Source organism: Epinephelus moara, chromosome 23 (genome assembly GCF_006386435.1).
Source record: "Epinephelus moara isolate mb chromosome 23, YSFRI_EMoa_1.0, whole genome shotgun sequence".
Lineage (NCBI taxonomy): Eukaryota > Metazoa > Chordata > Actinopteri > Perciformes > Serranidae > Epinephelus > Epinephelus moara.
In genome coordinates, this window is record NC_065528.1 from 5,940,328 (window position 1) to 5,951,582 (window position 11,255).

The 11,255-nt window shown below is 41.9% G+C and overlaps 1 protein-coding gene across 1 annotated transcript in view; it reads left to right on the forward strand.

Moving 5' to 3' along the window:
• The window catches only part of cmah (cytidine monophospho-N-acetylneuraminic acid hydroxylase), a 39,530-nt gene extending 28,676 nt beyond the window's left edge, over window positions 1-10,854 (forward strand). Inside the window, exons 12-15 of the mRNA XM_050035986.1 lie at window positions 1,726-1,900; window positions 8,607-8,723; window positions 8,863-8,978; window positions 9,783-10,854. Coding sequence (XP_049891943.1) covers window positions 1,726-1,900; window positions 8,607-8,723; window positions 8,863-8,978; window positions 9,783-9,921 — 547 coding nt within the window. The 3' untranslated portion in view covers window positions 9,922-10,854. The remainder of the gene's footprint in view (window positions 1-1,725; window positions 1,901-8,606; window positions 8,724-8,862; window positions 8,979-9,782) is intronic.
• Window positions 10,855-11,255: the final 401 nt, after the last annotated feature.

Below are 11,255 nucleotides of genomic sequence, written 5' to 3' on the forward strand. Positions count from 1 at the left end.
ATCTCTATATCGATCAAAGAGGATTGGCACCGTTTGGCACGCGTAATGGAAACCCAACCTGATTTGATTAACACAGCTGTAAACTAATGAGTTCACATCCCTCTCAGCCAACCACAAACAGCCACAGCATCAGATAGGGAGTATATATTCAGCATCTGTCATCTTAGAAAAGTCAAAAGAAAAGAAACAGAGTGAGACTGCAAGAGAGAAACACAACATTGATTTACGATTGTGGTGACCTCCTCCCAGGCTACCTTTGCATCATCAGCCCGTGGAGGTCTGCTTGCAGTTCCGTATATTCGTACACTGCGAGCAGACCTCCCAGACCAAAACACCAGTTTCCTCCTGGGAGAAGTTTGGCCGTCTGACGCTGCTGCTCTCTTCTGCCATGGCGAATTGAGTAAACTCTCATTACCCTTTTCGCACGTCGCATTTAAGGGTGAGGAGAGGGGCTCATTTGATTGGTGTGATGTGAGTAAAACCCACTCCACGCCTTCTCCCTCCCTCTTTCCGACCTGCGCAGGTAGGAGGGACGGAGGTGGGACAGACGAGTAGCTGTGCCAGCGCGCACAGTGTGCCAAACTTGCAAAATCCGCCTGGCCACACCCAGTTGGCGAAGCGCAGGTGCGCTGCGCCCCCGCCTCGCCCGGTCTGCGAAATTAGAGCCCCAGGTGTGTAGATGGAAAATGATCAAAGCCTCAGGTGACAAGTTTTGCTGTTTAATGAAATAAAAAGTAGCAGCACGTGTGACCATTTCTGCATAGTCCAACTTGGACGAAGGGAATTGACATCTAATGATAACCACTTTTTGTGCTTTACAGAGTTGATGCAATGGACCTTTTTTCACAGCAGATATTTTGACTTGTCATAGTAGGAAGAGCCCAGGTAAAATTCATAATAGTAATGATGGCTCAGTTCAAGTAAGCTATTCCAGTGAGCCAGCATGGACAGTAGCAGGGATTCCCCAAAGTGGAATGCGGCTATCATTCATGTTATTGAATACAACCAGTGCTTTTTCCACTATAACATGACAAAATGTCTGCCATGAAAAAGGTCTGTTGTGCAACTGAACAGCATAAAAAAGGGGGTTTTATGAAATCAGGTTTTATCCATGTGTAACATAGATAATAGTTATGTACAGTATATAGTTTTAGTTTTTCACAGCAGTGATGCTAACATAGGCTTTTCACAGGGCCAAGGGGCACATCTTTGGCTAACATTACATTATTCTGGGGGGTTACAGGTAATGTCAAATAAAGCCCTGACGCCAGGTTGCTGAATGTAGCTGTAGCTTTTCTTAGTTTAGCCTCAGCCCTTTGGCACAATAAGTAGCCACTAATTTAAGATCATTTTACATGGTTCTTGTTTTTTAAGCGAGTCAGTCAAAGAGAGTGTTTTTAAACTAAAGGGGTTACCATTAATTAGCAAACTATGCTATGCTAGCTATGGCTGATGAGTGGCTGATGTCTTTTTAACTAGTAATATTGATATTTGCCAGAGAGAAATGAGAAGCAACACTTACTATGTTTCAGGCAAAGTTAAAGGACAGTTAACTTAGTGAGTAGTCTACAATTATATTATAACCAAGTGGAATGGTGGCCAAAATACAAATTATTATTCAAATAGTAATACACTGAAATGATCCTCAAGGCTGCACATATGAAGACCTACAACTTCCACCTCATTTTCATGTGAATATTTCTTTTACTACACCACCAAACATAGTGAGGCCATCACCAACCCCCCAGCCAGTGCAAAAATCTACAAGGACAATTGGGATTTCGACTTGTATGTGGATGAACTGAACAGTGCCATCAGCTGTGAGGCATTTAAACATCAAAGCTGGACCAAGTTTTATTACACTTGGGCAGGCTTTAAAAACTACAACCTTGTTGTGCGGGTAAATATACTTGACAAGCTAGATCCTCTCTGTTCTTCTGAACCATCTATCGCCGACACTTTTGCCTCCTTCTTTGAATAAACTTTGCTGAACATTGTAGGGTCTTAATGTGGTTTGACCTTTTGGTGGTGCATACTTTGTTCTGGTGCTTTGTTCTTCTTAAGGTCCAGTGTGTAGGATTTAGGGGCAGAAATGGCAGACATGGAATATAATATAATAAGTATATTTTCTTTACTGTATTATCACCTGAAAATAAGCATTGTTGGGTTTTTGTTACCTTAGAGTGAGCTGTTTATATCCACATAGGGAGCGGGTCCTTGTCTACGGAGATCGCCATGTTTCGCCGCACCGTTTCTACAGTAGCCCAGAATGTATGAACCAAACACTGGCTCTAGACAGGGCAATTTGCATTTTTGCATTGACAAATAAAGTTTGCAGCCCTTCCGCAACGTGCAGAATTGGAAAAACAATGACTGCGCTTTTCACTGTTGCCATTCCTGTAAATTTCGCCTAAAATGCCTATCCAAGGCATACCCAAAGTAAATTGAACGCTGTTCTTGAACCGGAGTATAGGGATGGTTTTGGTCTCTTTTGAAAGGAAACACTCTGAAGTTTTTTCCCAAACTGTAAGAATCACTGTAAATGCTACTGTCATTGAGTAATCTAAGTTTGAACACACTGAAGTAGAAGGTTTTTATTCTTTTTGCAAAATGAGTGAATTTTTTTTGCAAACAGATGCCTGCTGATGAGTGTAGCTGGGACTTTTTAGCTGGAAAACACAATGGGACCACAGCATGAAGCCTTACCTAGTCCCAGTTCAAATCTGATAACAATCCTACAGAAAATTAGTATTTTACACGTTTTTCTAAGGGTATCTAGGCGTTTCCAAAAATGTGCCATTTGGAGACCCAAAAATGATCCTTGGATAACCATGGTCACATAGCTGGATAACAGGGCATAACTCTTGAACGCTTCAACGTACAGTCATGATTTTGGGCTCTGATGAAAGATGACACTTAGAGGTATCCTATCCCATACCATCACTATCAGTATTGCTGAAAAAAAGTTACTGAATCATAAACTAAAATTTGTGCATATAAAAGAGTCAAAACAAGTGCTGTTATGGAAAAGTGTTTTTATATGAAATGTAAACATAATAATTAACTTTTACACAGCAAACTCACAGCAAACTATTTACATTATGTTAGAAATATAACATATTATAGGTTGTTAGCAACATGCCAGTCATTATAGTCACGACTTGGGACAAAGCACAAAGGCACAGACAGGAGGAGCATTTCACTGGTGTCTTTGCATGGCAATGCCTGCACTTCAGCCGACCACTGGTGCTGTGCGCAGTGATATGCACTGGTTTGTGATGTGCTCCGTGTGGAGCAGGAGATGGTACGGGTCTGGCTGTGGAGGAAGCCTCTCCCAGCTCCTCGGCTAGGGTCTCTCTGAACGCCTTCTGGTGCAGAGGTGTCTCTCCTTTACCTTTCGCAATTTCTTTGTGGAGGAGGAAGGCGTTCACAATCGCAATGTCCATGAAATGGTAGAAGGTCTTGTACCACTTCTGGGTCTTGTGGAGGACTTTATAGTACCCAATCAGGGCGTCAGACAGGTCACTCCACCCATACACCTGGAAAAACATAGAGAAAAATATACAAAAACATAAATATATGCAGCACACAAATTATTACATTCCACCGCTGGAGGAATTGAGACGTCCTTCATCTGCCAGTGCCCATCTGCACCTTTGACCCTCCTTTGTATTGTGTCATCGGAATGGACTGTGTGGAGTGCTGAACACATGAAGACGTCCCTCGTGTCTCGCCACTGGACAAAGAGGAGGGAGTCCTTCCTAATCTGAACCTGATTTTGAGACCAGACTGTTGTTTTTGGTCTTTGGGAAGCCAATTCTGATGGTCCCACACACCCAGATCTTTATTTGAAGGAGGTCACGGAAAAGGGTTGGACTTGTGTAAAAATTGTCAACAAAGAGCTTGTAGCCAGTGCCCAGCAACTTTATGTCAATAAGCTCCATCACTGAGTCATAACTGAGTCCCTTCCCACTGTTTCCATGGAACTTTCCCTCGTAGACAAAAAAAAGTCCCTCGTGTAACCGTTCCTGGAGTCCGCCAGAACGAAGACCCCAGCGAACAGGCTTACTTTTCATATATTGTTTTAGCCCAATGCAGGCTTTGGAGGCAACTATTCGCTCATCGATAGCTATTTCCTGGCTAGGATGATAGTTCCTCCTGCAGGCGTCCCTCATCTCCAAGTAGAGTGGCTTTGTTTTGGCGAGACAATCGAAGGCTGGTGTTCCTCTCCTCTGCTCGTTAGCAGCATCATCCACCAAGCTGCTGAGGTGAAGGGACTGACAGATCCTGAGAAACTTCTTTCCAGTCATTATTCGTTTTGGGAATGGGAGGCTGTACAATTTACCCCCTCGCTAGTAATCGGTAAATGCAGTGCATTTTACTACACCCATGTAGATGGTCAAAGACATGAAGGCCAACATGTCCTGCACCGTTACATCAATCCACAGGTTGGAGGGTGTTGAATGGTGAGTGGAGCCATAGTCATTCGTGTTTTGGGTAATTGTCTGTATAATAGTGTTTGTGAAAAAAAGCGTATGAGCTGGGGTCCAGGTGAACAGATGGGTCTGAAGGTGGGCTGTGGTGGTGTGATATCTGGCTCGTCAACATCATTCCATCTCTCTTCAGGGCTGGTTGACAAACTTGTCTGACTGGTCCTGGCTCCTGCAGCAACGACTCTCCCTCTCCCTGGTCCTCTGCCTCTTGATCTTCTGCTGGGAGTGGTAGAACCTCTCTTTGAAGTTGGGGGAGGTTGCTCCTCTCCTGAGGAACTACTGTCCTGCTCCTCTCTAGGCCGCTTGCCTACAGGAGAACTATCTGGCTCCCATTCCACATCTGAGTCTTCTTCAGATGGTTGCCTATCGTGAAAATAAAGAAATAACAGATAGTTATTTACACACACACAGGCACACACGCATGCATGCGCGCGCGCACACACACACACACACACACACCCCCCTCTATATTCATTACAGTATAATATAGTATAGTATAATATAGTAATAATATAATCATAATAATACAAGATATACGTAATATTATAATGTAATATAAGTTACTTTCCATCATTTTTGTATTCTAGTTTTGCAGTAGGGGATGGGGGCCACACACACACACACACACACACACACACAAAACTTGTATTCATTACAGTAATACGTATAATAACACGTAATATAGTAATAATATAATCATAATACAATATATACGTAATATTATAATATAATGTAATCTAAGTTATAATGTGATAAAATAGGCTACTTACTTGTCAAGAGTAATGTCTTCTCCCCCGAGAAACATTTCCTCTGCAACAGAGTCATCAGACGAGATTTCACTGTCTTCCTCAGATACTTCTTCCCCTGGGTCATCACTTGCACGCCGAGTGCACAGGTGATATGCACATCAGAGATACATGAACAATTAACACTGATGAACAATTAACACACCCATGTGTCTGTAATTAGATGAGTGGATATAAAAGCATGCGCAAAGTGGTGCAGAAAATACCGTTAACAAGAACGGCTGCTTTAGCAGTATTAGACGACATTGTAAATGGCGCAATACGAAGAGAGCGTGTGTTCCGAGACAGACGGCACTGGCACATGATGACAACTGGCTGATCAGCTGCTTTAGGTTCCCGAGGCCAATCCTCCTGGAACTGTGCGCAGAGCTGCGCCGGCCTTGGAGCGCGACACGACGAGGAGCCATGCGCTGCCTGTATCCATACAGGTGCTGACCACACTGGGGTTCCTAGCAACAGGGGCATTACAGAGGGAGCTGGCCAACCAATCGGGATTGTGCCAGTCGACCCTGAGCCGAGTCATACCAGCTGTGTGGGACGGAATTATCCGCATGTCAGCCAGGTATATCAAATTCCCATATGCAGCTGAACAGGCCAACATTAAAGCGCAATTTGCAGCGAGAGCCGGTTTTCTTAATGTTACCGGAGCTATCACTGCACTCACATTGCTATAAAAGCGGGATGAATTTGTTTATGTCAACAGGAAGCATTTTCATTCGATCAATGTACAAATCATATGTGATGCACAAAGGCAATTAACCAACATTGTGGCGAGGTGGCCTGGTTCAATGCACGAATCATACATTCTGAGTAACAGCATGGTTGGGAACAGACTACAAGCTGGCACTGTGCGCGATGGGTGGCTTCTTGGTGAGTAAATAATTTATTCGTTTAATTGTCCTAATATTAATCCCCCTGATGCGCACTGAGCATGTGCGCCCCCAAATATCTGTCTTCACAGCATCAGTACTAGTCAGTGGTTAAAGTTAGTGACTTGCTGTTTTTGCTGGTTAAACTACAGCTTCAGAGCTTTCTAACAAGCCCCTGATTGTCTCTGTGTGTAAAGTACTCATGTCAATAAACCCGTACGTAAAGTGTGACATTTCTTAATCAGCCTCACCTTTCCCCGGCGCACTTCTGCATTCATTTACAACAATAGTGTGTGATCCCTGTAAGTGGTGTATAAAATTAACAAATGGAAACTGTAAATCCAGTTCACATAATTGTCTGCTTTCAACTGACCCCAGGCGACTCTCTGTTCAAACAGGGTGAGCTCCTCCTCTCCTGTCCCCCCGCCTGTTTTGGCCACACTTTGGCGGTGGGCAGCCGTCCTCCGCTTCACGTCCACCTTAATGTCGGACCACTTCTTTTTTAATTCTGCGTGTGTACGCTTTTCTATGGGGTGCCGTTTGTAAAGTGTCTCACGCTGAAAATAACATCAACATTTGTGAGCCGTTAGCTGTTAGCCCCGTTAGCGGTGTCTGTAATGACTCATTAACTCTAAACGGTCCGTGAAAAAAAAAAAAAATTTCCAGCGGATGTCTTAGTTACAACATGATTGAGCTAACTGGAGTAGTTTCATGTCGTATCCGACAACGGGAGGCTTTTAACAGATGACGTCCTGATAGCTTTGCTGCTGCTGCAGCCGCTGATGCTTTCTAGACATCGTGATTTCCCAAAACTGAATAAATACCACACATCGCAACACAAAACTGCTTTGCTAGCTCAATCATGTTGTAACTAAGACATCCGTTGGAAGAAAATATTTTTTTCACGGACCGTTTAAGAGTTAATGAGTCATTACAGACACTGCTAACGGGACTAAGAGCTAACGGTTGTTAGCTTAGCTTAGGTTGTTAATCCCTCCGAAGGGACACTAACAACTCAAAGTACACGTCAAATAAAATTTCTCCAAACATGTTTCTTGTTATTTTAGGTAGTTATTATCACGCTAATGTATGTTCAAGTGTTCATTTCCCCCGATAAGTTGGTTTTAATTCGTTATTTGATTCTATAAACACAGTCTGACCATCTCGAGCTTTTATTTTGGTACTTCCGGTGACCGGCAGTGTGAATTTGCATATTAGCTAAATATTTAGTTTCACCCAGAACATTTAGATTTAACATTTAACATTTAGATTTATATTTAGCATTTAGATTTAACATTTAGATTTAGATTTAGATTTAATATTTAGATTTAACATTTAACATTTAGGTGCCACATTTAATATTTAGATTTAACTATTTAATATATTTCTAAGTTAACAAATATTGCTGTAAATGTGGTAAAAGGTGACGTTAAAAAATTCACAATACTTTTTTAAACATTGTTTGAAGCTAAATGTGGCAAAATGTTGATGTTATTTTCAGCGTGAGACACTTTACAAACGGCACCCCATACTTTTCTGACCCCACAGCATTGACAGCCTCACACACACTCTCCCACTCACTCCTCTTGCGTTTTGTATAGATGCCGGAGGACAGCGTGACAAAAAGTAGGCCTACATTTTTGCGCGCCAGAAGCGTCTCCAATTCGCATTCTGTGAAGTCTTTCTTTTTTCCCCGTCTTACTCATTCTTTTGTTTTAGTTTTCTGATCGTGCAGAGAGGGGAATCTCAGGTGCAGGGTTCATTTAAATATGATTTGCATATTTAAACAGAGGCGTGCACAGGGAGGGGTCAGGTACTCCCAACATGTGCGCTCAATTCCACGTTGATTGGGATGTACAAAGGAAATGTGCTTGGATTCATGCGTATGCACAGATTCATACATCTGGATGTTTTTGTGCGTATGATGTTTTGTGGATTTAAGCATACGCCATGTTTTAGTAGGAAATCCATGCAAGTCTTTGTACATGAGGCCCCAGGTCCTTTTGTTTTGGAGAGGAAGAGACTCTGTGAATATTTGGCTTGTGGTAAAAATCTCCTGAATAATGAATACAGAAGGGAATTCAGGCTGGGTACCTTGGAGATGTTTCAGCTGGTTGCAATTTGAGATCCTCACTGCAAAATGCCACTTAATCCTACACACTGCTTCTTAAGAGTCGTGAAGAGTCCTTGGCTGCTGTAATTGCAACGTTTGACAGCAATCTGAAATCTAATAGTTGGTAGCAGAGCTAATAAACAAAACAATTTGAGATAGCTTAATTTAAGAATGAAAAATAGATAATGGGTGCTTGGGTGAGGGTGGTGAAGTGATTATGAACTTACAACTGGTCCAACTAGCTGACCTTCTCTTCCTTTCTTCCCATTGTTTGTTCAAAGTGTATGTCTGTTGAAGTAAATGTCTCAATATGTATATATTCCAGGTGATCGAGACCGATGACAACTTTGAACCCCTTACTGATGGCTACGACTACTTGGTGGACTTTTTGGACCTGTCGTTCCCCACCAAGAGGCCTGACAGAGAACACTCCTACTTAGAGGTGAGACACTGTAGAGCATCAGGCAAACATCACACAACAGCATAACATTTGACAATTTGGGAAATATGCATATCCACTGTCTTCCAACCACTCAGATGAGAGGCGTTAACCCTGATGTTTCTCGATTTCTTCCTCAAAGATTAAAAACAGGGTTGGGGTGCTGAGATACGTGGTGCTGCACGGCCTTCTCTGGGATGATCTGTACATCGGCTTCCAGAACCGCATAAGCCGAGACCCGGATATCTACCACCACAAGTACTCACACTTTATCTCAAATTTTAAAAACATCAAGGTTCAGTAAAAACAGGAAACAACACCCGATATTTGCTAATGATCACAACAGAAGAGACCTTCATTATTTGTGTGCAGGGTTAGGTTTTAACGAAAAGTAAGCATTCAGAATACAGAAATTAAGTATCTGTATTCACTACATCATTAGTATTTTGAACACAGGGTGCTTTTTTAGGTACACTTTAAAATAACACTCCTTATAAAAATCAACATTTTTTGACACTTGGACTGACACCTCCACTGCTCTCATTTTCTTATTGTTTGAGATTTCATCTACTTTCCCCTCAGCTGACACTTCAAGCTCCATATCTAACACTTTGACAATTTCAGTTCCTTCAAGGGAACCTTAAACTCCTTTCAGCATTTTCACTTCACTCAGCGCTTACACTCAAATTACCACTTCAAATTCATTCAGCGCTAACACTTTAACTAGAAGTTCAGTTTCTTCAAAATTTGTATTTCAACTGTCTTTTTAACTTCTTTTCCTAACTGTACATTGAATGCCGCTTTAACTTCTTTCAGTCTTGCAACTAGTTCAACAGCAAATTCTCAGCTGCGAGCGCACTTGAATTTCTTGCGTCATCCCATTTGAAATATCTTCTAATACATCATGTAATCTTCTGAGCCATAGTTATGCTTATGATACAGGTTATTGTTTGATCAGATTTTGCTAATCACATTACTGAGAGATGAAAGATGAATGAACACAATGTTAACTGTTAAACACTGTAAATGTTCTGAATTTTCCTCTGTCCTGTTGGTTCCCAGGTTCTGGAACCACTTTCAGACAGAGCTACCAGTTCGCAGGCCAGACTGGGACCAATTCCTGCAGCAGGAGACTTCCATCCAGGAGCCCGACACACAACAAGAGAAGCCAAAGAAATGGAGCTATTGTGTAGTGTTATAAATGTGGGTTATTGGTATATGACGATTAAGTAACTGATTTTTGTTTACCAGTATGTTTGATTTACAACAACTTCCATGCCTTCCAGGCCTTTCCAACCTTTTTTGAGCTGTACTGAGATTAAACAAGTGAAGAGTTAACCAGAAAAAAGGGACAAAAAACAAAAGAAAACACAAGATAAGAAAACTAGTGACTTCACTGAATCCATCTCTTTTTAAAGAACCATACAGCTGATTTTACATATTTTGTCATATTTATAGTTTCCTATACATTGCCTGATATAAAAATCACTTAAGGGACTCTTAAAACTTGGATATGGGATCTTTCACAGTGAACATCATGTCTGTATCAGTGTCTAACCAAATATATTTTCATTGTGTGGTAATGCAGTTTTAAGTCTGTCTATGTAAGTTTTGAAATGATAAAAAAATAAATCCCTGAAAAATTAAAAGTTGAATTCATAAGCACCCTCTGATAAACTCAACACACTCATGTGTTTTGCTGCTACAGTCTTATTTGGTCTGGTATGACCAGTAGGTTAGGTTATGGTGGGTAGTGAATTTAAGAGATAATAATAACAATAATAATAATGATAATAATAATAGGGCGGCACGATGGTGTGGTGGTTAGCACTGTCGCCTCACAGCAAGATGGTTCCTGGTTTGATCCCGGTGTGGCAGCCCTTCTGTGCGGAGTTTGCATGTTCTCCCCATGTCAGCATGGGTTTTCTCCAGGTACTCCGGCTTCCTCCCACAGTCCAAAGACATGCAGGTTGGGGATAGGATAATTGGTGACACTAAATTGGCGGTAGGTATGAATGTGAGTGTGTCTGTCTCTACATGTCAGCCCTGTGATAGTCTGGGGACCTGTCCAGGCTGTACCCCACCTCTCACCCAATGTCAGCTAGGATAGGCTCCAGCCCCCCCGCAACCCCCAAGAGGGTAAGCGGTTAGAAAATGGATGGGTTAGGGTTAGGATAATAATAATAATAATAATGATAATAATAATAATAACACCTTTCAAGAACAGACATCACAAAGTGATTCACGACAGAAAAACAGCAAGTAAAAGACAAAACAACAGATATGAAATGCAGATACCATGCTCAAAACATACATTTAAAAGTTTCCACAGGGTCCACAGATCTTAATCCAATGAGAGAGAGTTACAGAGTTTAAGAGCCACAACCTCAAAAGCACAGTCTCCTTTTGAGGTCCCCAGAGACCGGGGGCCTGTATCACGAAGCAGGATTAATGTCTTAGCGAGGTAACTTCAGGGTTAACCCTGGGTTTTCGGTCTCACGAAGCCGGTTCAGTTCTTATCGGGGTAGATCACCA